At 42.3% G+C, this 26,596-nt stretch overlaps 1 protein-coding gene across 1 annotated transcript in view; it reads left to right on the top strand.

The window, feature by feature from the left end:
- ESRRG (estrogen related receptor gamma) overlaps positions 1–26,596 on the top strand; it is a 514,466-nt gene that overhangs the window by 450,148 nt on the left and 37,722 nt on the right. Inside the window, exon 7 of the mRNA XM_080942069.1 lies at positions 1,664–1,825. Coding sequence (XP_080798195.1) covers positions 1,664–1,825 — 162 coding nt within the window. The remainder of the gene's footprint in view (positions 1–1,663; positions 1,826–26,596) is intronic.

Genomic DNA, 26,596 nt, shown 5'->3' with positions numbered 1-26,596 from the left:
ATAAGCTAAGAAGAACATATACCACCATTAGATGATTTTTTCCCGTAGAAAGTGTGCTATTTGGGAATATTTCTCCCCAACTATGAACATTAATATTAAGTCCTTTAATTTATGTTAACTACTGTCTGAAATAAGTATAATTTGTATGTCTGTATTAGTGTAATTTAAAATATATTTTTAGGGTTGCTTGTACAAGACCCGAACAAAATTAAGTTTGTCATCATTCTAGCATAGAGTTGGGGAGGGGCCTCAAGAGCCCCCCCACCCCTGTAAATTAAAGAACTCTTGGCAGCTGATAACTTTTGAGGATCTTTGAAGAGTTATATGTTCCATATATATATATGGAAGTGCAAGGGTTGGATTAAATTATTAAATTATTAAAATACATTATATAAATTAATTTCAGAGAATCAATGGAATACTACATACACACACACACACACACACACACACACACATACACAATTACAGAAAAAATGGGAGATAGCTCTTAGATAAGTAAGTCTCTTTGTTACTTTGTCATAAGACCAAAGAATGCCAGCTATCATTTGGAGTTTAAGGAGTTAAAAACAGAGTGAAAGAACAAAACATGTAGCAAACATACATGAAACTTTAGGTCTGTTCACACCCTCCCCCCTAGACTCCCAATTTTCTGGAAAGATATTACCTAGGACTCTTAAACATGTGAATTGAATTTTTACCCATTTGTGTCTCCTCACGTAGGAGAAAGAATCCCATCTGTAGCTACATCAAGAAATTGAAAATCAGGCCAACGAGAAAAATCATTCTGTTAGTCAGGCTTTACGGCCCCTCTATAAACCCACACATGCCCCTAAGCAGCAAAACATATCCGAAGAGACTCTTTCCATTCGTCTCTAGTGTTGACTTTATGAAGATTTCAAAAGCATAGATCACAAATTTCAGACAGATAAATCTGAGGCAGAGAATGAGCTGGGGACAAGAGATGGAAGTAGGAGATTAAAGAATAAGGTGCTTGGAGGAGAAAATGCTGTATCGGATAAGCAGGCTCGTTTTTATGGGCACAGATATTAGCTGTATTTGGAGGGTTGCCTTGGTATGTGGAGGCCGGGGAAAGGAGAGCAGCTCTATTTAATGCATCCCAAGGAGATAGAGTCATATAGTCTGTAATTCATCCTGGCAGAAGGGCTCTGACCTCTGGCTCTTCCTTAAAGGAATTAAAACAGTTAATGACTTTCGTGCCTATTAAGACTATGGGCATTTGTGGGTCCTTGCTTTCTGCATTAGACCACATTTCAGTGCCTTCCAGTGGGCTTTTATTTTGAAACTGTTATATGCTGTTTAATCTGCTCCCCCAGATCCCACTTAAGAGTCAGAGAGCAGACCCAAGAAACATCTTACTTCTTTTACCCGTTTGCTATAAAAATGTTCACAGCAGGACCAAGTCTTCTTTCCAGAAAGCCAGGCAAAGAAAAGGATGCTTTCTGTTGTGAGCAGCGAGTTCTTCCTTGCTGTGAATTTTCCTAAACACTGCTCACAGCACACAGGGTGAACCGTGATGGAGAATGTGTGTTTTATTGTAGGATGTCGCAATTATCTTTTTTTCAACGTACGAAATAGCTTAGAGTTTATAAAAGTGGTGATTATACTGGTGAGCATGCAGTGCTCTGGTCTGACCCTACAGATAACAAGATTGTCTCGCATTTGCTGGTGGCTGAACCAGAGAAGATCTATGCCATGCCTGACCCTACTGTCCCCGACAGTGACATCAAAGCCCTCACGACACTCTGTGACTTGGCTGATCGAGAGTTGGTGGTTATCATTGGATGGGCAAAACATATCCCAGGTAAGTTCTCCGAAAACCCCAAAGAAACCCGAAGGCTGCAGGCACCTCCAGGTTGGTACATCTTACGGGAAGCAAATTTTCCAGTTTCCTCTGGGGTCATGTCTAACTCTCGGTTACTTGCACTTAACTCAGCACCGGTTTTGCTTAATTCCGAGCATTGCCTTTCATACAGTGATAAGCATGATGTTTATGCACTGTCCAGAACTCTGCTCATCAGTCCAATATCTGAGGGCACTGTTCGCCACAATGAAATACAGAATCCATAAAACCCGTTCTTAGTTATGTTAAGGATTTTTATCTTTTTGGAGGAAATAATTATATATAATTATAATTAGTATAATTATAATTAGTATAATTATAATTAAATGGTTATATATATATATATATATATATATATATATATAGGTTGATATATACATATATACATATATGTCTATGTGTATATATATATACACCTATATATATGTATATATATATATATATATGTATTTATCATTCTTCTTTACTTTGACCTTCTTTTTATGATCACCCACTTTCAATCAGCTTGCAGTTAGAGATTTATGATGACTTTATATACAAAGTGAAATGCTAGATTAAGATGGCAGACTTTCTCATATACTGACCCCCAAGCCTGTACTTGTTTATCTTTCTTTCTTGATCCATCCTATAGCAGCAAAACAGATACCTGGCCATATAACAGAATGAAGCCTTTTGAAAATAGTAGTAATGTGTCTGAATTCATTTCCATTTCCTTTGGCTTTAGTTTTCCAAATAGTCTATAAAGAAGTTTTCAAGTGGCAAGAGATGTTTTTCTGGCGCACACAGTTAGCTTATTTCCGTCTCCCTAAACTAGTTTGTCTTTATGCTTTGAATGCTACAGTAATTTCTTTAATCAAATTGATGGAAGTCCCTTTCCCAGCCCACACTGAAACCAATTTATTGGTCATGATACGCCAGCCATGTTGCTAACAGTCGTAACGAACTGTCAGGCAGCATCGCAGTGAAGCTAATTTGAAGTCATTAGGTGTGCAGCGTTCAGCCAACAATTTGTTACAGTGGTTAGGGACACAGCTGACATTTCTGAATAGCTTTGTTCAGGGCAGTTCTAGATGAGACCAAGCAAATTGTAAACTAATTTAAACATCGCTCTGTATTATACCGGCTACTTTGTCTTACACTGTGTGCTAATAAAGCTCTCCAAATTAAGTCAGAACTGGTTAAATAGGTAACTGGAATGTATGCTTCGGAAAACACCCACACACGAATAACAATATCTAGAAGAGAGTTTGACCCTAGGGATATATGTGGAGGGTGAACTTAGATACACTCACACTTACATGGATTGCATGAAAAGTTGTGCAAAGGAAGGATGGAAAAAGAACCAGATGGCGAGGTTTGATGATCCTGTCATTTGTGGGGCTGAGGCAGGAGGATGTGCCTTGATTGTAGAATGACAGCCTGACACAGGGGAAAAGCCAGCTAACGTTTGCTCTTGGGGAAAAAAGTCCCATTGGTAGCTGGGTTAGAATGTCTGAGAAACAAAACTAACTCCTTAAAAAAAATGTCTATAGTCACGTTTTCAGATAATCAAGATAGGTCATTAACGTGGTAGACCATTGTTCCATGTCTTTACCTTAGACCACATTTTCCTTATACACATTCCTTGAGGTCTTCCCATACTCCCCAACTCACAAGTTGACATTCTCTTTTTCTTTATTATTGTTACACACACACACACACACACACACACACACACACACACACTTTTGCACATACATATCCTTATCTTAACCCAGGGTTTCTCATCTTGGCACTACCAATACTTGGTACTAGAACATTCTTTTGTAGCCAGCCTTTCTGTGTATTATAGGATATTTGTTGGCATCCTTATCTGCCGACCAGATGCCGGTAGCACCTCTAACAAACAAAAATGTCCCCAGACACTACCTTAGATGTCAGGGGACACTTCACACCACGCTGCCCACCTCACCCCTCAAAATTGAGAACCACTCCCCAGTTGAGGATATTTATTCTCCTCTATTCAAGGACAGAGAGAATTGAGTCAAAGAGAAATACAAGCACCCACATAAGTTCCCAGGTGTTTCCAGAATATTCAAGACACATTGAAGCCCAGAGTAACTGGCTCATAGCAATGGCAGAATTAGACAGGTTGAAGTGGGACAAGTGTCACAGTTTGGGGTAGCCTGGGCTACATAGAATATTCCGGAAGAGTCCTCATAAGCATTTAAGGCTATGTTTCAAAATAATAGCCTATTCAAATTAAGATCTCCAGAATACACATAAAAGCCAGGCATGGTTTGTCATCCCAGTCTCTGGAACGTGGAGAAAGGAGGATCTTGGGAAATTGTTCACTAGCCAGTCTACCAGTGAGCTTCAGCTTCTGTGATAGACCCTTTCTTCAAAAATAGGTGGAGAGTAATAGAAAAACATACTTGGCATTGACCTTTCACCTCTATGCCCCTTCCCTGCCACAAACAAGCAACCAACAAGACGCAGTGTGTGAGTCCTGTCATCATGATGTCAGATCACCCATCGCTTCAGAGAGCGCTGCCCAGGTCTCCCCAAGCTGAGAGATTTATTAAGGCAATATGTTGATACCATCTGGAATTGTCATGAGGAAGACCAGCCACTAAAGGGGGGAAAAAAGTAACTGCTCCTAAGGCCTGTGGTTTGGAAAGGTCAGAGGTGAAATTATAGTCCTGATTATGTACCTAAGTGGAGAGGGAGGCTTACAAAGAAGCATGCTGTAGTCATGGAATAGGCAACTTTTGAGAAGGCAGTAACTTTAAATAACCAAGCAGTGCCAACTCCAGTGTGGGAAACAATGAATGTGTGCTTACGTGCTCGGCTGTGAGGCTTGGAATTGGTGGGTCGGCCTTATTCTCTCTCGGTAGCAGTGAAGAAGCCGTCACTGGCAAGACGCCTTGAGCTTTCCTTTTCTCAGTGCCTAGAGGGTATTTTACATGATTACAAAGAGAACCTTAGCTTTTCAGAGGGGAATTCAAAAAAAAAAATTAATTCACTGAATGGTTTCCTAAGGTCTTTTGGCTTTTTGTTTGTTTTTTGTTACTCTGGTGAGGTTGAGAACAGTGTGGGAAGCTCTGTGCTGTCAAAGCCTGAGTTCAAGGGCATCTGAGAGCTAAACATCACCACGTGGAGCAGATGGGGGTGGGGAGAGGCAACGGGAGCGTAAAGATTAAAGTCACATGTGTGCCTTGATAAAAATAAACTGTGCTCTCTATAGGAACCCAGCCTTACTGAGTGAGACTGGAGCCACACTGCAGCCAGAAGCAAACTGAAACTTCCCTCTGCCCTTAACTTTAAAATATATACGTAACACGATAAAAGTAAAGTGGACTTATATAAATGCGTGCACGTGTATGAGTACACACACACACACATAGGCAGGACACACATACATGGACACACATACACATACACATGGACACACACACATACATGGACATACACACAAGGACACAGAGACATAAACAGACACACACAAGGATAGACAAAGATACACATACACACACATGAAAAAACAAGGACACACATGTAAACACACATACACACATGGGACAAAACACACAGAGAGAAACACAGAAGAACACACAGATACACATGCATACACACAGACACACCCACACACATGGACACACAAGGACACACACACACACACACCATTCAAGCCTTTGTGATCCACATTCTCCTTTCACACCCTCTGGCATGCTTGAAGCTTGGCATTTCAGGTCAGGCCAGCTCCCCTTCTGTGCTGCTGCAAATCCACTCTAGCATGCTCGCTTCAGCCTTATGAAAAGTGAGAAATTCTACCAAAGAAAACATTGAACAAAAAATACATAGGGAGTGAGCGGTTTTATCAGTAAATAGAATTAGTTGGCTTGCATTAATAAATCACACGGATGGGGACATGAGCTGCCATGAAACATGACCACACTTATCTACAGAAGAAAAAAAAGAAAGGACCACGAGGGCTTCAGAAAATGCTTGACTTTAGCTGGGGGAGTGTAAGGGCACCAGCCCTAATAGCCCTTTTTAAGAATGACAGGCCCTGCCATTAGCATCCCTTTATATCCTTGGAAATTGCTCATGCCTCGCTTTTCTGCTTCCTATCTGCCTGGCTCTTTTTTATTTCTCTTTCAATTTCGTCCGCGCTCGGATAAGCGCGTGCTAACACAATATGATTGAGCTGTAAAATGGACCGCTGTCGCCTCTAATCTCCTTTATGTAGATGTGGAGGTTCGGCACACTCCACTCCCTCTCCATTGTTGGCCTTTCTTAGAACGGGGCCGCCAAGGAACGGAGGCTCCGTCAGACGGCAGAGGAGCTTGGTTTCACAGGCTGTGATAAGGCAATTATCAGCCCAACAGGCAGATCTGTGATTGTTCTTTGTGGCTGATTAGGATATTATTATGTCCTGGAATTTCCTTAGCAAAATACAGCGTGGGCTTAGCAGGCGGCACTTAAAGAGCCGTAGCCCGTATTAGCTGACCTGGACAAGCGGCTTGAACATATTTACGTATCTTGTGGGCCTACTACTACTTTAAAGGAACAGAAAGTGTGTTTGACTAATGGAGTGGGTGGGTGTAACTTAAAAGAAAATATGGCAGACTTTCAGGTCGCTCCATCATCGTTTGAAAAACTAAGTTAATTTAACCGATGTTATCTTGCCGAAGAAAGGCTCAAAGCCGATGTCTCTGGGGTTGCACCATGCTCTCATGCTGACCTGTGTGCCTTACGCTCAACTTCAGTATCACTTGCTTGTAACAGAACACGTGGGTTACCTTTCACAAAGGAGGGCTTTGCTCAACGCTGGGAATGTCCCCAGTCACATGTTTTCTTAAAGATACATTTATTTTTATTTATGCACGAGAGTATGTGCCTGGGTAAGTTAGGCAACCCATGCACGCAGTCTTCCACAGAGGCCAGAAGACGGCAATGCATCCCCTGGACCTGGGTCAGTCACTGTGAACTGCTCAGTATCAGTGCTGGAGACTAAACCTGGGACCTCCGTAAGAGCAACCAGTTTTCTTAGCCATGGAACTGTGTCTCCAGCCCCACATCACATCCTTAAAACAGGGTCTCATATGAAGATGGCATCAGACAAAAATGGAAAGAACCCCAGGGCTTCCCTTCAGCCAAGGCAGAGGGATTAGAGCACAAAGAGCAAGCCACACCTGGAGCGAGAAACTATGATAAAACAATTCAAAGTGTGCTTCTTTCTGTAAAAGAGTAGAAAGAACACTAGCTAGCATTTCCCAGCTCTGCTAACTTTTAAATAAAAAATTCAGTCAAATTTTCTTACTACCAGGGCTTTGTAGAGTTTTCCTGATTTCAATTTGTAGACTTTGATATGACAAGAATCTCTAAAGAACATGAACCAAACTCTTTTTATAGTAAGACATATATGTGTGTGAATATACATATCTTATATGTATAGACACAAATGTGTATGTATATATACATGTATATGTTTTATATGTAATATATATATACACAAATTTTTGTTTAAAATGTTATTTTTTATTTTTACAAAATAATCAAGACTGAACATTGTTCCCCAGTGGCACTGTTTGGAGATGTGGTTTATTGTTGAAATAAATTTTCTGTAGAGACCAATTATTTTAAGATTATACTTTAATGTTGAGGTTTTATTTTTGCAGTATTTCTTTCTGGAGATTGCTGGCTAAATTCCCCCACCCCATATTTACTCCATTGAAGACAGAGTCTCACTGAGCCCAGGCAGGTTTGGGTCTCACTCTGTGTCCCACTCTGAGCTCAAACTCATAGCATTATTTCTGTTTCGTCCCCCTCTATCTTCAATGTGCACTATTTAGACAGGAAACACACGCAGATGCCTGGAAACAATGGTGACTATAATGGCCCCAGGATTAAGTCTCATTTTAATACAGATAAGTCTCTGTATGGAAAATATGGGATGTAATTTGATAGTTAAGAAGCAGGTGGTTGTTGACTAACAGTGACCTATGCTTATGTAAGTCATCTTTAGTTTGATTCTATATCAGTAAAGCTTGATAAATGTTTCTGGTTTGTTGCTTTAAAATGCGCACAGCATAAAACTTCAGCTAGCCTTTAGGGACCGTTTGCACTTCATCGCGTAACTGAGTTTACATACGGTTGTGTTTTATATTCTTCAGTGAGTGAGTTAAAGCAAATGCCTGTGTCTTTTCCTAGTAATCTACTCTGTGTTTGTGCAACTCTGTTAAATAGGTGGATAAAAGTTAAATGGGGACTCAAAGCCCTGGCTGTGCATAAGGCTGAGTTACAAGGCTATTCAGTTATCAAGCACAGAGACTCTTTAACACACCTGTCAGCTAAAGAGCTAATGGAAGTAAAATCAGAAAAGAGCCTCGGTTGGTAACATTTTATGTTCTTTAATTACACTATTAAGTATATTTTGAAAATCAAATGGGAAAAATACATTTGGAAATTATAAATTTATATGTAATTAATTTGTGTACTAGAAAGTATCATTTAAATGTAAAATATCCAGGAATCATTTTTATTTGCAAAGTATTGCTGACATATGGTATTTTCAGTGCCTTAAATACAAAGGACCCCCAAAGTTAGTACTCATAGAAGTCATTCAGCAAACTTCTGTTCTGCTTAACAGGGAACACTTCCTTAGCTAAGAGATCATTGTGTGGGTATTATTGTTAATTCCCAGACAGTTAGGATCCATTATTGTATAAGTAATGTCATCTATCTTAGGCAACCTTTAATAACGGAAAGTTTTAGAACTATGCACTGGTTGGTTCTGTGTGTCAACTTGACACAGGCTGAAGTTATCACAGAGAAAGGAGCCTCAGTTGAAGAAATGCCTCCATGAGATCCAGCTGTGAGGCATTTTCTCAACTAGTGATCAAGGGGGGAAGGGCCCAGCCCATTGTGGGTGGTGCCATCCCTGGACTGGTAGACCTGGATTCTATAAGAAAGCAAGGTGAGCAACCCAGTGGAAGCAAGCCAGTAACATCCTTCCATGGCCTCTGCATCAGCTCCTGCTTCCTGACCTGCTTGAGTTCCAGGCCTGACTTCCTTTGTCAATGAACAGCAATGTGGAAGTGTAAGCTGAATAAACCCTTTGCTCCCCAACTTGTTCTTGGTCGTGATATTTGTGTAGGAATAGGTACTCTGATTAAGATAAACTGTAAAAGAAAAACAGGACCCAGTAGGTTGAAATGGGTTGTGAAAGAAAGTTAGCTAAAGTATCACCCAAGGTATTCTCCACTTTCTGCTGCTGCCCTTGCTGAAAATAAAACACGGACCAATGAAGGTATCCCTAGCAGATCAAGTTCAAGGGACAAGCCACAGCTCCTTACTGGGACTCACAGGAGGCCAGTCTTTCCATCTGGTACCTGGAGTATGGGCAGTTACTAAGCTGTCTCTGAATTATAACATCCATCTTGGAGAGCCAAGGGTAGTTCCCAAGGCTCTGGAAGCTAACGAGGTGTGTTAGATCATAGGTCCCATCTAAATACGGCTTCTGTCTTTTATGAAGGATGGAATGGTTTGTCTTTTTGCTACATTAGCAGTGGTGTGCCCCTTGGTGTGGGTGGTAAGACATGGAACAGAGGTTGGGCCATGTGAGTATCCCTGAGTTAGTGGGACCTAGAAGAGTTGTCTTTGTCCACATTATGTGAGAAGGCATACATACCTCTCTGATCAGTGAGGACCACCATATCCCTATTAGGATATTTCTGCAGCTAGAGTATTGCCATCCCTGAAAGTAGCATGAAGGAGACAAGGTCATAGGCAGGCCATGACAGGGTCTCATGGCCTTTGCCAGGATGGCAGATAAAACTCTGAAGCTCAGCTGCTGTCCAAGAAGCATTTGCTCCCCTGAAAAAGAGAGAAATTATGCTCGGGAAAGAAATTAGGATGCTGCCTTCTTCATTAACCTCTGATTTGTTAAGAAAATTAGAGGAAAAAAGGGCAGAGTGATATGGAGGTGCTCCATTGTCGTTTCTTACACTCTGAGATATAAATTAGATTTGTATTAAAGAGCCCTTCCTGGCTTCCGTAGACAATGAGAAGGGAGGGACGGAAGTCTGAGTGACTAAAGACAACTCTCAGGTCTGACAGTTAATACAGAGGTATTGGGCCAAGACTCCTGCATTCAGCTTGAACAAGAGAACCCTAAAAATGGCCAACATTGAAAACTATGGTAACCAGGGGATGCTCTGTACCTGAGCTAAACGACTCAGGAAATCCTTCTACACAGAGAAACAACGAGCCTTTCACTTCCTGGACTGTGGGGCTGAGAGACCCGAAAGGAGAAAACACACAGGGGCTGGGAGAAGTAAACTGTAGTGTGTCCACTTTCCATGACTTGAAATCTCAACCTAAGTATGGTTAGCATTTAGAAATATCATTCATGCTTTATCTATTCTCCTACACCTTTCACTCATGTTGAATACAATCCATAGATTACCTTGTCAGAATCCTTTAAAAAGAATTCCCTCCCCAGGGTCAGCATGATTGTTCAGTGTATAAGGGCACTTGCCCACCAGCCTGATTAGACAGGGTTGGGCTTTGAAGGAGTACACGGTGAGAGCAAGGAACAACCTTTTGTTCATTGTCATCTGTCCTATACACGTACTGATTAGACACACGTGAAAATAAATGATAGTTACCTCCCCTAGTCCATCATAAGACTTAGGAAGCAAAGGACCCCAAGAGACTTGGGAACCTCACTGAGATAAAGACTCCTAAGATCTCCCCTGGATCTTATGGAAGCAATAAACAATTGCTGAGTTAGAAGAAACTCTTCAAAGAGCTGCCGACAGATCATGCAGGGATCTTTTTGGATCAAGTTCCATGAGTTGTCCGTATGCTGAAGTGAGACTATTAAGTGATGTACGTGTCTTTGTGCCACACCATGTATAACCCTTCACCCATGATCCCATAAATGACCTCATAATCCAGCTGCTATACTGCATTAGTTACTTTTCTCACTGCTGAGAGAAACAACCACAGAAAAGCAATTGAAGGAAGGAAGGGTTTATTTTAGTGCGCAGTTTGAGGGTACAAGTCCTAGTGGTGGGGAAGGCATGGGGACAGGGTCATGAGATAACCAATCACAATGCATCTGCACTTAAGAAGCAGAAGGGATAATGCCCATCGTCAGTGTGGTCTATGGGACGATGCCACCTACATTTAGATGGGTCTCCGCATAACAGGTAACCCAATCTAAAAACTCCAAAAGCTCTCAGTGCTTGAGGTGTGTCTCCTAGGTGGTTCTAAACCATGTCAAGTCGACAGACAATGTTCTCCACAGACAATATCTATTGGAAGCATTTCTTTAGTAGATTGGCGGTGCCTGTCTGAAGTGAATAAACTCCCATACCTCCCCAGAAAAAGCCACGCAACAGGCCTGCTGCACCTCTCTGCTATCCTACTGAACTTTCCCTGCTTATGCGCATCCCAGTCCATTTTATCATGGCCAGTTACTCGATGTCTCCAAATACTTCTGCATTTCCTATATAGCTACTGTCTTTTCATAAGGGTGTTGCAATCTTAGGGTGCATTATTAAATCATGGTTTCATAGTAAATCCCCAAATACATTTAAGTGTTCACATGTCAGCTTTGTACATAGCAATATGTTCAGTAGTATAGAAAATTTGAAAGATACAAGGGGCAAAGTTCCTACCCCCAACTTAAACATTTATGCCGGTATAAACACATATATGTTTTATATATAAAATGTATAAACATATCTGATATAGATATTATGATTTCCTTTTGATTTGATTAGTTTCCTATCTGAATTCTTCACTGGTATTCTTTTGGATGGGCTTAAGCTTTAAAAGTAGAATGATTCTGTGTACAATTCTGTTTAATTTTTAGTGACAGCTTTGCACTGTTGTTCAGCATGGCCTTGAGTGTGAGCTTATGCTGCTTGGGCTGGGATTGCAGGTCGGTGTGCCATGACCATCCATGGTCTACATGGTACTTTGCTGCCTGTAAAGCGCTTTCACCAGCCCGTTATGTGCAGTTATGTGCACAGTTAGCTTCCGCTGGTTAGCTCTTGGTTCCTCTTTACAGAGGAGTAAAGCTCTCTTTGCTTGAGAGCTTGGACTTTGCCGGGGCTGGGGTAGGGTGGGTTAACTCAATGTCCCTGGTATGTTTCCTGTGTCCTTTCCCCCCACTCTCCACCTGTGTCATATCATTTATTTGTCTGTCCCAGGCCACCTACTTGTATTTTATATCAAATGGAGGACCCCCAAGTCCAAACTTCATCTGTATACTTACAAAGCCGAAGGTTAAAGGAACATCAGTGATTAGAGAAGGAAATACATAGCACATTTTGAATCAACAAAAATCAAGATGCTTGAGTGACAGTGTGCCCTAGACAGCACCTATATAAATAAATCACCCTCTGGCTACTCATGTGAATGTCTGAGGAAATCCTTAAATGCTTGGTTACATCTATCTAGGTTCACACGCATTGGATGAACATGTAACAGTAAACAGAAGCAGAAGCCACTTGCTGCAACTTTCTAGCCTATAAAAATGATGGACCAGATGGGTACAGGCCATTTCCAAAACTCTAGATCTTTAGAAGTGGAGGCAGGAACATGACTCCATGTTTCAAAGCCAGCCTCGGCTACAGGGTGAGACCCAGCCTAAACCACCAACCCACCAACCCTCCAACCCTCCAACCCATCAACCAACAAATCACTAAGATAGCTCTTGTATTTAGCACTGAATCAATATCTATCTTCCTCCATTCTCTCTCTCCTTGCACATAAGCCTTTAGGGACACCCATAAAAGATACTGTGTGCACACACAAACATGCATACCTCACAAGTTCCAAATCTCAGAACTTTACAATGCTATGTTGAGAAAGACAAACTTGAAACTACATGGGGTAGTGAGGGCTGAGACTATTTGAAGAAGCAAAGAGAGACAAAAAGCCTCACCACAGAGAACCTTGCCTTCTGTGCTGAGGAAAGTCATTTCCTGTTAAAGTCAGAGCTAAGGCATCTAAGATCTGAATTGTGAAAAATCTGATTGAAACTTCCTCTTGAAAAGTGTTCAATGAGAATGGCTGAGGCAATTCACACTGAGATGTTAGCCAATATAATCAATATATTATATTAATCTCTAGATTAATGGTTCTGTGATATCCTCGGGTGTCTGTTATCCTATGACCTATGAACCACTGTGATTTTTGTATAGGGGTTTGGGGGTGATTACTAAGCTCTATGGAATGACAAGATGGAGAACTAGTCATTTGCTCTCCAATCCACCATGATCTGTCAGAAGTCTGATTGGAATATGTGGGAATGATCTGAAGACGTGTGTCACAATACAGGCAAGTATCAAAATGCAGGCACTGACTGTGTCACAATTGTCACTGTGTCACAGTAAAGTCCCTGTGTCACAATACAGGCACTTTGTGAACCTCACCTCTGTAGTCTTCTCTAGCCTTCATGGGGCAGTGACCTGGACTTTTGGGTTGTTGGCAACACTACTTGAAGAGTTAGAAAGGGTGACCTGTTTGGGCACTGTGAGGAAACTGCCCTGTGAAAGCTGACATCATTGCTGCAGCCCACTTGTGAATGGTTGATTAAAGTCGCTTCCATAGAAACCCTGGCTTGTGGTTCACTGAGCCCGCTGCTTGAGTTTCCACTCTGTCCCTTGGTGACCGACCCTCATTCTAACCCTACTCCCTCTTCTCACAGTGGCTGGTCACACTTTCCCTCCGTGTTCCCCTTCATCTGCCTCAGCCAATCTCCAAATGAATGCGTGTCTATCCCAGCCTTGGCTTTGACACTCTGGATATATTGATTAATAGTTGCCCTAAGCTCCTTTTAGCAAATCAAATTTTCACTTTTAGCAAGGATTTCGCCTCTGATTTATTCAGCAAAGTGAAATGCACTAAATTGACTTTGACATTCAGGGAAAATGGCAGAAAAACAAAGAGCCCAGGAAAGAGATATAAATTGTGTGGCAGCTGGAGACTTCAGGCATCAGAGAAATGATTTTCCAGAGAATTCCACGTCATTCATTTAAAAACACTTTTAAAACACAAAAGTGATTTATTTAATTTTTTTTAACTGGTGTTTTCTTTTAGGAAATGTGTATGCTTAGAATTTCCCATACATTGCTATTATGTTTGTTTGTTTGTTTGTTTGTTTGTTTATATTTTTTGGATAAGTTCCTCTTTACAGTTCAAGGAAGTTCAAGGAAAATTTTCTATGTTCCACAGCTATAGTAGCAGCAGTGAGAGTGAGATAGATGATACATATATGATTGATACATAAATGATAGATAGGTAGATGATAGATAGATGATAGATAGATAGATGATAAATAGATGATAGATAGATAATAGATGATAGATGATAGATATGTAGGTGATAGATAGATAGTTAAATGATAGAAGATAGATAAGTGTGGTGAGTGTATAATGTGTGTATGTGTAACATATATATATATATATAAACATATATGTATTTATATAAAATGTTGTTTTGATGTGCTGAAAAAAAAAAGGTGCAAGTGTGGATGTAGCAGACAAGAGAGCTTTCCTTGTAGTTTCTACAAACACTTGGCCAAGGAAGTGATCAGTGAGACAAAGAGTGCCAGTGTGCCAGTGTGTTAAAGAGAAAACCTATGGTTCCCAGGATAGCACAGCTGGGTAGGTACTTTGTTCCCAAGAGCTCATCCTTTAAAAGCCTAGGTGGTGCTTTATGGCTGTAATCCCAGCAGTGGCGAAGTGGAGACAGGTGGAATCCTGGGATTTGCTGGTGAGCTAGGTCAGCCTACCTGGTGAGATTCAATTCAGCAAGTCTGCCTGAGAACAAAACAAGAGAAAAACGGAAAGTGAACGTTGCGTGATGAACAAGACCCAGCACTGCTTTCTGTATTCCACATACTCATATGCACACTGATGCACACACATGTGTTCGCACACATACACACTCAGGCAAACAAGCACAAAGAGAAACACAAAGAAAGAGAGACAGAGACACACACACATAGAGAAAGACAGACAGAGAGAGAAACAGAGAGGAGAGAGACTGAGAGAAGAGAGACACAGAGAGAAGACTGATTAGATAAATCCTAACTCCTGTTAGTTCTGAGAACCATTGTCAGTTCTATTCAGTTAATCTCTCAGTTTCACAAGTGTCCTCTCAGCATACATGATATCCTCACTACAGGTTCCTATGTTAATATGGCAGCACTTAAAAGCAGAAAAGAAATGGTTCTTCAGCTGGATTTGGGTAATTAAATGTGCTGGTCAGCATCAGAGCCTGCCCAACTTCGGGGGATCATGTGAGCCCAGTCAAATCCCATCACTCCAGGGGTATCTCCAAGAGCAGCCACCTCCTCTCTATATGAGAAAGGCTTCCCACCTGCTTAACCTGCATTGGGAAAAGATTAATTACCTGGGGTGTGGCACCTCCGCCAGTCAGCAGGTTTGTGACAGGGCATGTGGCGACCTGAACTACTAAGGAATGGAAGGAGGGAGGCAGGAGGTAAGAGAAGCAGCTGGTGCCTCAGAGAGGCTGCCTTTTCTCATCCTGGTCAGCACTTGGGTGGGAGAGCAAAAGGCGGTCTGCTCTTATGTGGTGATTATCTGTGTCCTGGTAGGGACTGTGACTAGATACCTTCTGCACAGGTCTGCACCCCTGAAAGAAAGACATCCCCAGACTGGCTGTCTTAATGCTACAGCTTCTTGGATTAACCTTTTATAAAAATAGATGGACCAGTTGTTTCCAGTTTGGCTTCTGCAAATTGTTCTTATTTGGAATACAGGGCTTTATGACAGACTTTCCCCAGAGCTGATTAAATACCCTCATTTATTCAGAGGCACACCAAGGGGAAGCTTTGTGATATCTTTTTTTAAAAAAATACATGGCATAATAGGAGAGGAGTCCCTCACCCCTCAAATCCTCTCTGAGTTGATAGATCTGAAAAGAGCCTTAGAGCTGAGACTGGAGCATGACCCTTAGAGAAGAGGCTCCATCCATCAGTGGGCAGCGTAACTGTCTTCCAACTTAGAGACCCTACCTGTCCGATAGTAAGTTTGCATATGTTCATGGTGGCCTGAGTAAGGAAGGGTGGTGTGGGGGTAGCCTGGGGATCCCACAGGCTAATGGAACCTAAGTCCCCAATCCAAATTTGGTATGCCATTTAAGGTTCTTACATGCATTGAATCAAATGCCTGTGCTCGCATATTCTATTTTGGACTAGATACACAGAAGTCAAATGACCTGTGCAAGGTCACAGATTAGTCAGGGTCAGCTGTGACTGAGTGTTACACCTCTGGACTCACAAATGTAACCATACCGGGACTTATCATTGTCAAGAACAATTTTTTCAGGAGATAGAAATCTTCATTTATAGTGCTAGAAAGCAAACTACCCTCTTTTTTATATAATATGCTGCAACACATTATAGGAAATGTCTATCCATGCTCATTTCTGCCCAGGTATATATGTATGTTCACATAGACATGTGTGATAGGTGGTCAGAAAATGACCTCAGGTGTCACGTCTCAGGCACTATATAACTTTTATCAGAGACACTCTCTCACTGGCCTTCCAAAGCCAAGTATACTCCTGCGCTGCTAAACAGGGAGCCCCAAAATCTTCCTGTGTTCCCCTCTCCAAAGCTGAGATGACAGCTGTGTCTCACCACACCTGGGTGTAGATGTATGTTCTGGAAGAGCACTTTCCTGACAGCTCTCCTACCAGGCTCCTGGTTACTGTATCTTCTGCAGATAGACTTACAGCAATGGAAATGTTACAGGAATTATTTTTGGCACATTTAAAAGTTTATCACAAATCATAAACAATAAACTCATCTATCCTCTAGTGTTGCCTGGTAGACTGTCAGGATACGTTACATCAGATGCCTTCCTCAAGGACTATTGGCCTTTGGGTGGACAGACTTAGTAGTCTAGGCAGTGGGATACATTGGAAGCAAATCTCTGACTGGGATTTCACATTGGGAAACCCAGCCAGCCAGCCAGAGGTGCTAAGAGCTTGCTGAGTATAAAGACTGTCAAGGAACTTAATGCTAAGGCAAGACAAGCAAAAACCACGAGAAGAAATTACCTGAGTTTACAGGGTGTTCCTGAGAACAAAGCCTATTCATTCCTACCTGGTAGGTACCAGGCTATCTAAGAATCAAGATTTCTGAACAGTGATCAGTTTATAACATTTGGCTAAAATTAGCTTGAGGATAACTCTGACTAGTAATTTACTGGTCAGCTGTCTGACACAATCTACTCAGTGAGCATCTTATCATGGCTGTTTCTGCTGTGAAACTTGAACCTGAATGGAAAAGGTGACTTTGTACAGTTATGCAGGACTGTTCTTTGTCTAGCTTGATGTGATCATCCTAGTTTGGGTTGCTGGGTCTTTCTTGGTTGGGTCTTAGAAGGACACCTAGGACTTCGTACATAGTACACATGCGTTCTAACATTGAATCATACCCCAAACATTTGACTAAAGTTTATATAGGCTGGTTTGTGGATGGGTGGTGTGGGTTTAGCTTCGCATTAATAAGATACCACATATACAGTAAAAATCCTTAAGTCTTAGGGGTAACATTTCATATACATTCTCTGCATATTAGTTCCAATTAATGCATATAATAAAAGGGGGTATTTACAGGTGAAATTACCATATCCTGGGCCTGACTAACTGCCTTCACTAGGGAAACTGTCTCTGAGGTTATTTTATGACTACTATACATGGCTTATATACTATGCAAATAGATTTTGACATTTCCTTTTAAGAATACTGTCTCATGCAGAGCTGAGACTTATCTGGAAGGTAGTCGAATTCAGGTGCTAACCTTGCCTAGATCTCTGATTTTTCTTCACCCAAATTTCCTTTCCTGGGCTTCAGGATCAGTTTGAAGGCCACCATCTTTCTAAACAGGCCGTAGTGGTTACACTGTGTTAGAAACAGAGGCCCTGCCTGTATAGGTTCTCACTCTTTGCAAAATGAAGGATGCCGGTATTTTACTTAAGAATCATCTACCGTGGTTCAGTATGGCCCTTCGAGCTAGTCATCTCTGTCCTTCTCAAGACTACTGAGGACCTGTTTCCTCTCTTGCTGTTAGCGATTAACTTTGTTTCTCTGCCACACTCTGCTCAGATGGCGGGCTCCATGTTGCATCCTTACTTGGCTTGTTACCCTCTTATCAGACTCTTAGCTTCCCTTTGTTTATTTGAGGCGACAGGAAGACGGCATAAAGGCTGCTTAGTCAGGGATATCAGCCTTGTTGGCAGGGGAGTGATTGCCAGTTGAAAAACAAGGCATTATTGCTCATTTTTTCCCTCTTATTAGTTTGATTACATTTGCAAATCAAATCAATCCATCAGACATGATCAGGCCTCGTCCGCATTTTAAGGAATAGTAATCTCCGTCTAATAAGATGCAAATGTGTCACATCGGTAAGTAACCAATAAATCATGGTCTTGTCTTTGGCAATCATTAAATATCAGAACCAACAGTCAATTTTTAGTATTTTCAATTTGCGATATGCCGCTGGAATATAAAGATAGATGGACGTAATTACACAAACCAAACACTATTTCAGTTCATTCCAGACAGCAAATTTAGTGGAAGGTATAACGGGGCTGTCATCCCACTGCATTATTCCTGGAGGTTCATGCAAAGTTCACCGACAAGCTTCAGATGGACATTGCTGCTCTTTTCCCCCCAACTCCTGCCAACATCTCCCACAATGGCAGACAAACTTTGATAGTAGGGACATGAACTGGACTTCCCAATGGCCCAAGTCAGACGCCAACATGCCAGGAAGCATGCATCCCCATCCGTCAGAAACGCTGGCCGTGCCGGCTCTCCCTTCTTCTGTATTTCTTCTCTAAGAAAATGACCTCGAAATTGTAAAAATACAGAAAAAACCACGGCAGCCAAGCATGCTTGGGTGATTTATGCAGGCCTCGGCTGTTTTGATGGAGTACTTTTCCTTTGGTTGGGGGGGGTATGGATAGACTAAGTTTTACACTTTAACATATCCTTGCATAGGAACAGGATTATTTTTACCTGAGTCGCTCTCTGCGAGCATATGCAGATTTGCTGTTCCTAACATGTACATTGAAGAAACAGTGTATTAATGTTTGACATACAGGAAATGTGTCTGTATGTATGCTTGTGTGTGTGTGTGTGTGTGTGTGTGTGTGTGTAGATCAGAAGTGAACATTATAAATCTTTTTCAATCACATGTGCAGCTTATTGTGTGTGTGTGTGTGTGTGTGTGCACAGATATGTGTGCATGCCGGAGTGTGTGCATGTAATGGCCAGAGACTGATATTAAGTGTCTTCTCTACTTTATTCATTTATATTCTGAATTTATATTATGTTTTGATGCATGTGTGAACTCAGAAAAGCAATTGTGCCTGTACACACACAGGTACACTCATACACACACACACACACACACACACACACACACACATCAGAGGACATCAGGTATCTTCCTCTTCAGCTCTTCCCCTTGTTGCCTTGAGATGAGACTTCACATAACCAGAAGCTTACCATTTGGGCGAGGCTGCCTGGGCAGTGAGCTTCCAGGATCCACTGTCTCTGTCCTGCATCTCTGGGGGTAAAGCCATAGATGTAGGGAGTGAACTGTAGGTCTCCATGCTTGCATAGCACCCTTATCCACTGGGCCTCTGCCCACCCCATGCAGACAAGGTGTTTAGTGCTTGCAGGCATTGGAGTTGGAGTGACTGACTGGTGAGTCTGTCTGTCTTCTGTATGCTGAAATCATAGGGGGGCTCAGCAACAGATGATTGTTTTTGTGGGTGCTGGAGTCAGGACCTTGTGCTTGTACAGAAAGCATGCACCCATTGTGCCACCCTCCTTGCTCTACACGTGGGGACTCAATACAGTCAACAAGTTCTAGTTTTCACGAAGAGAAACGCAGCTGTGTGGTACATCTGCGCTGCACATACTGTCCCTAACTGTGGTCCTCTGGCCATTCAGTGCCCTGATCAGTAGTGATTCTTACAGACAAGGACTCTTTCCATAAGATATCCCCTCTCCTTTCTCTCTCTTTCTCTCCCCCTTCTCTCCCTCTCCCTCCCTCCTCCCTTTCTCTCCCTCTGTCTCTTCCTCTTCCTTCTCTACCCCTTCTCTCCCTTTGTCTCTTCCTCCTTCTCTCCCTCCCCCTTTCTCCCCTCTCTCTCACCCTGTCTCTCCCTGTCTTTCCCTCAATCTTTCTCTTTCTCCCTCTCTCTCTGTCTCTTCCTCTTCCTTCTATCCCTCCCCCTTCCTCTCCCTCCTCCTCTTTCCTCCTCCCTCTCTCTTTCTCCTTCTGTCTCTTCCTCTTCCTTCTCTCCCTTCCCTTCTCTCCCCCCTCTCTCCCTCGATCTTTCTCTCTTACTCTCTGTCATGCTTTTCCCAGTCCCACACCAACTGCCTATGTTACACCATCTTTTTCTCTTCTCCAAAGCATTATTTGCCTTCTCTAAGACAAGTTGCTAAGTGTTGTGTGAAGAACATGCTTATCTGACCTTGAAGAACTTGTCTCTCCGACCTTGGAGCACCTGCCACTTGTTTTGGTGGCACTTCAGATCGTCACCCAGTGACTCCCATGTGTCTTGACAGATTCATCCTAATCTGTGCAATTAGAACTGAGGCCTCACCCACCAGCCAAGGCATTCTCTCTCACAAGTGTCCCTGTTCACCAGGAGCAGAGTAGCGTTTCAGAGCCTGACTTAATAAGCAAGCCCATGTGAAGTCGGCAGTGGTACACACTTTTATTGCATTGTTTACTTATTGATGTGCTGCAGAAAATATTTAATCCCAACCCGGGGCTTCTATCCAGCTTTTGATTATCCAGTTCCTGGATAAAACACACGTTCAACCTTTATATTTATAAGCCTTTTTTAGCACTAATTCTGGGTAAATATCTACCCTCTATGCTATTAGAATCTATTTCCTATCAGTGTCCCTGAGTTACTACTTACTTTGTTTTTTTCCGGGCAGTCAGCCCTCAGGGCCATGCTTTCTTGACTCCTAACCTGAGTCCTTCTCTCTCCACTTTCCTTTATCTCCCCTCCTTGTCTCCTCTGACCCCAAGCCTGGGAACGCCAAGCCCCGCCTATGTCAGTACTGCCCAGCTATAGGCCATAGGTATCTTTACTCAACAATCAGAAATAACTTGGGGGCAACATCACATAGTGTCACTTGGCTCTATGGGCAGACTTTCCTCTCTGGGGCAGCCAGGCCTTGGGTAGGCCCCACACTTAGCATTATAATACATAGCATTGGCCAAATCTCAACATTTATGAAAACACAGTGTTTTCAGCCCTTTTCTGTAATTACTTCCAGGTAGTGGCATGCAGTTTGGCTGTAGCCTTAGTCTTCTGATGCTTAGAGACACGGTAACTGTGAACCCGCTCACCGCAGCACTCAGGAGTTAGAGCTGGAAGATTGGCCCTTCAAGCTCATCCTCGCTACATGGCAAATTTGAGGCTAGCCCAGCCTCCATGAGACCCTGCCTCATAAAACAAACAAGGAGATAAAAATAGGTCCTGGTGTCTGATAGTGATTCCAGACTAGACAAAAGTCATTAATGCAGGATTCTGAAGACATTGGCAGCATAGCGGGGCACGCTACAGGGTACCCTGGGAGAAACCTGAACCTTTCAAGTCAGGGTGCACTTCCTGAAGAAAGGGCCTTTTTAACTGTAGAATGTTTACAGATACATTCATAAGGCATTTAAGACAAGGAATTTAACCACTTTTTTCCTAATAAACCCAGGACTGTGAACAGGCTCTCATTTATCAGCAGAGATGATAGACATCTTTTATTGAACAACAAAGAGGCTCTTTTCCAACTCAAAGCAGTTATACTGTAAATTGGATTAGACTCCAGTTATAGACAAAACTGGGAAGCTTCAAGAAGTAGTCAGAGTGTGGTCACCTGAGGGAATGACCACCTAAGGGAGTGGTCACCTGAGAAAGTGGTTATCTGAGGGAGTGGTCACCCGAGGGAGTGGTCACCTTAGGGAGTGGTCACCTGAGGGAGTGGTCACCTGAAGGAGTGGTCACCCGAGGGAGTGGTCACCCGAGGGAGTGACCACCCGAGGGAGTGGTCATCTTAGGGAGTGGTCACCCGAGGGAGTGGTCACCTGAGGGAGTAGTCACCTGAGGGAGTGGTCACCTGAGGGAGTGGTTATCTGAGGGAGTGGTCACCCGAGGGAGTGGTCACCGGAGGGAGTGACCACCCGAGGGAGTGGTCATCTTAGGGAGTGGTCACCCGAGGGAGTGGTCACCTGAGGGAGTAGTCACCTGAGGGAGTGGTCACCTGAGGGAGTGGTCACCTGAGGGAGTGGTTGGGCAAAAATCTTGGATCAGCATAATGCAATTCACAGGACTATGCCCATTGGACATGGTTTTCTTGCATTATATTTGGGCAGGCAAAGTACACTACCTTTTATAAAAACATCTTCTGGGCTCACTCCCTCACAATTTTTTTCATTTACAATTGGGATTAGATATTTCGAATTCTTTTCCTTCTACATTTGTCATGTGTTTTAAAGAGCTACAGTATTGATCTTTCCTAAGGGTTATTATACAAGCTAGCTTATGGCTCTCAAGGAACCCCTATAGAGCAGCCATGGCCAAGCCTTCCCCACCCCATGAGTGACAGCCGATGTAAGCCAATAGTTCCTGTGCCTTGAAGCTCTATTCCAGAACCTTCTGCTCCCTCTAACCAATTTACATACCACCATGGTATGTTTAATTTGCTATTTCATCAAATCAATAATGGGTCTAATTGAAAAAATTGGCAGTGCTGCGTGCAACCTAACTAGTGATCTCAATGTTTGCCTGCTTCAGAGAGTGCCTCTCAGCTCTGTCAGACACCTGTGTTATTGGTGCACTCCTCTTACTAATGTGCACAAAAACAAACACTAATACAGGTGGAGCATCTGCACCAATTGATCACGATGCTATGAAGAATTAATCACCTGGCTTTCAGCGCCAAGAATAAAATTTACATCTCTAATGTATGAGATGTATTAACACGAATGCTGGTACCATCAGCTTCGGGCGGTGTCAGCCGGCCTCCACAAGCAGCCTCATGCAGGTGTGTGTGTGTGTGTGTGTGTGTGTGTGTGTGTGTGTGTGTGTCTCGTCCTTTGGGCTAGGTGGCGTGAACCAAGGGGCAGGTCTGAATGCAGAATTTGGTGATACTCCGAAGACACAGATCAGAGACTTAATGTTGTTACAAGGGACTGAGAAAATCCTGGGGAAGATTGCGTCTTCATCCCAAACCCAAGTGGGTTCAGCCAAAATCCTCCTCCCCCGAGGTGGATTCGATGAGATGTCAGCCCCCTTGCCATTCACTGATTTCTGTTTCTATCCTGATTAATCTTTCTAGACAGCATGTGATGAAAGATAGCCTGTGAGGCCTTATTTGAAAAGTCAAACAACTCATCTGAAATCCCTTAGCTTGTAAGAGAATGGATGTGATATTTAAAGTCGGGTCAGTTGGATCTCAAACCTACTAAGCAACCTCAAACCACTTAGGTCCCTTAGTCCTGTTTTACTTTTTGAATTCCAGGCTACTTTCATCTTATTTCATCATTTCATTTCTTAGATAGTAAGATCTCAAAAGATCTTCTGGCAAACATGGACTTCACTGACCGAGTGCAAGACTGTTGACCTGTTAGTCCCTGGTGCATGCAGTGCACTCTTGGGAAACGGAGGCCCCCTTATTAAAAGTTATTTAAAATTCCAAGGCTGTGATGGGACAATTTAGACAAGTATGGACCCCTGCATAGTTTGCAGATCCATGAAGCCAGGATGGTATCACTTCAAGAGAAAGAGATTTGGCTTTGGGACAAGTTCAAAAAGAAGAGAGGCTTAGCTCCAGTTTGTGGCTTGATCGGTCTCAGAAAATGCTCTGTAAACCAAAACAAGATGCACTGTGGTGTGTTTTAGAGTGCATCTCAACTCTGCTTGATGCTCAGGCAAGCCTTGTGTTCATCTTTCCATTTCAACCTCCAGAGTTCTGAGATGTCAGGGCTGATATATATCCCCAAGGAGACAATGCATGCTAGAAATCTTTACTGTCCATTGAGAATTTATTTGGAAAGGAAATATGTCTTTACATCACTCCTCCCTAGTGGTCCCTTTCCATGAGGAATTTTTCACCAGTGGGAACAATTGCCAGCATCTAAGGACATCCCAGTTGTCATAGCATGGGAGTTGAGGTAAGGGAGAAGCAATGGTCACAGATGTTGACAACCCGCCTACAGTGCCCAGGAGAGGAGACTCTGTCCTATTGTATTCCCAACAAAAAAACAGGCCACTAGTTTTGAGCATCTTGAAAACTGTACTTAACCCTCATCCACAGGAAACTCTCCTGTTTATTGTTCAAATAATTCAAGAGTCAGTTTGATAGTTTTAGGACTCTCTGGCCTCATTTGACAAAATACCCTTTTCATTAGCAAAATCAACAATGTTTATCGGGTAGAAGGGATGTATTTGCACCAGCACAGCATAGTCAGGGAGGAAGTCTTATAGTTATCATTTAAAGATAAAACAGAAAGAATAATGAGCTCTAAAGGTGACCACTGATATTTGAATATAATCTTATCATAAATTTCTTAGGAAACATTTATGGGGTTAATTACACATTCACAGATAATAGTGTAACAGAAGCCTCGAAGCCCATTGTATAAGCATTGCGCACTTTAACAAATATAGGAATGGATGGTTAGTTACCAAACAATTAATTTGCTATTGTTCTGATGTAGGTTTTACAAATCCAAGTGATAAATTTAAATTTTTGATAGAGAAATAAAAACAAAACACAAAACCCACCCATTATTTTATTTCTGATTAAACCCCCAAACATCATGCAATCTATACTCAAAATATTGCTTGTTTCCCAAAGGTTGTTGTGTTAGCAGGTAGTAGAACCATTCAAAGGTGGGAGCTAGTGAGGGCCCTTCCGTCACTGTGGGGATGCTGGGGAAGGGAATCAAAGAGCTCCTGTTCTCTCTGTAGTCTCTCTTTCCTCCATGGCTGATGAGGTGAGCCCATCCTGACATCCTTTTTCTCCACATATCAAAAGCAGCCTGGCCTGGAACCTCCAGTATGTGTGCTCTGGGGATATTTCTTTTTAAGTTTCATTCTGTGTTCTGTTACAGCAATGGTGCTACCCAACATACAGTTGTAGAGTGGCCATGTGGCCTTTGCTCGGAGGCCCTTTGTCCTTGTGTCCATTTTAACGACTTCTTCTCCTGACCACACAATGTAGAGGAGAGATTGTGCTAAAGAGACTCTCTCCTGGTCAGCAATTAAAAGTCAGAGTCTTCCTAGAGTAAAGTAAAGAATGCCAGGCAGATACTAGGAAGCTCTGGAGTAGAGCTGAGCTCCATTATGGTCCCCCAGTGACCTGTACAAAGACCCCAGGGTCACTTTAGGGGTCCAATTATAAAAAAAATTATACTAATATCAAATCACAAAGAAAGCTATGCTTAGTGCATTTATTTTAAAAACACAGCAATATCTAATTGAGTTTTTTTTTTAAGAGTCCAACCATGAACACTAAAGTGTTTTAGAATTTGAGGTTATTATAAAGTTCACCTAAATGAATCACATTCTTCTGTTATGACTGGGAACTTTCACTAAGCATAAAAGGATACCAAGTTTAATTTGTGATGACTGTGTAAATGACTCTACTGGCAAGGACTGTCATTCGCACAGGTGACATACAGACTGTAAAGACGTCAAATGCAATGTGAGCCCCCTTGCTCTGGTACTCACCTCACATCTGGGAGGTTGGTAGATTTCTGATTCTGTTTTATTCAGATGAGGAAACTGGACCCTAAGTCTATGACTGCCCTGATGTGTTCACGATGACAATACATGTTCATATTTCTTTTGATATCAGGCAGGTAATGGCTGCCTTTGACATCATATTCAAATCTAAATGATCCAACATTCCTGTTAATTTGATATTTGAAACAACCATCCACAGTCGAGACGTTCCTTTCTATATTACAGATAAGCTCAAGGTGAAACTTGCTCATTTTTCTTCAGTATTTTTTTAACTCTTTTTTTTTTTCCTGTCTCTTTAGAGGTTTATCATTTCCATGTTACTATGAGTTTTAGTGGAGGCCGACTCTACAAAGCTTAGACTGGTTATGGTACCCATCCCGTAGTGAATACCAGTTCTCTGTTCAGTAGAGGGAGCTACTCTGCAGATGGAATCATAGTTCCTGTAGTAAACCAGGGGATTTCCTGAAATCATGACAGTGGGCAAGGTTCAAATGTCACTAAACAAAACTGTGAGAGGCATTGTCAGAAGCTCAGGAGACTGCAGTGAGATATAGAAGAAGAGCTGCCAAGTTAATTCTAACCTTACTGTCCAAGGCCCTTGGCAGTTTACGTTCTGAATGCTCAAAGTGGTACCAAAGAAATGTTTGAATGTTTATATAAACAAACAAACAAAACCTAAATTTGTATCCTCTGACCTTGGAAAATACTGGTAGGGTCTATGAAAACATGTAACAGAAGAATAGACAGTAATCTACCTTAAGACAAATTTGGAATGTCAGCAGAGGAGACATGAACAGGGCTGCAGGTAGGGACCATGGGAGTTCATGGGAAGTTTAGAATGTACAGGGTTGTGCCCCCACCCCACCAAGGGTGCACAGGTCTCCTGCGCATTATTAGTTTCCAGGCTCATTTCTCT

Source organism: Micromys minutus (genome assembly GCF_963924665.1).
Source record: "Micromys minutus genome assembly, chromosome: 1".
NCBI classification, from domain to species: Eukaryota; Metazoa; Chordata; class Mammalia; order Rodentia; family Muridae; genus Micromys; species Micromys minutus.
Note: the sequence above shows the minus strand (reverse complement) of the source record. Positions and strands in the feature narration are given on the sequence as shown.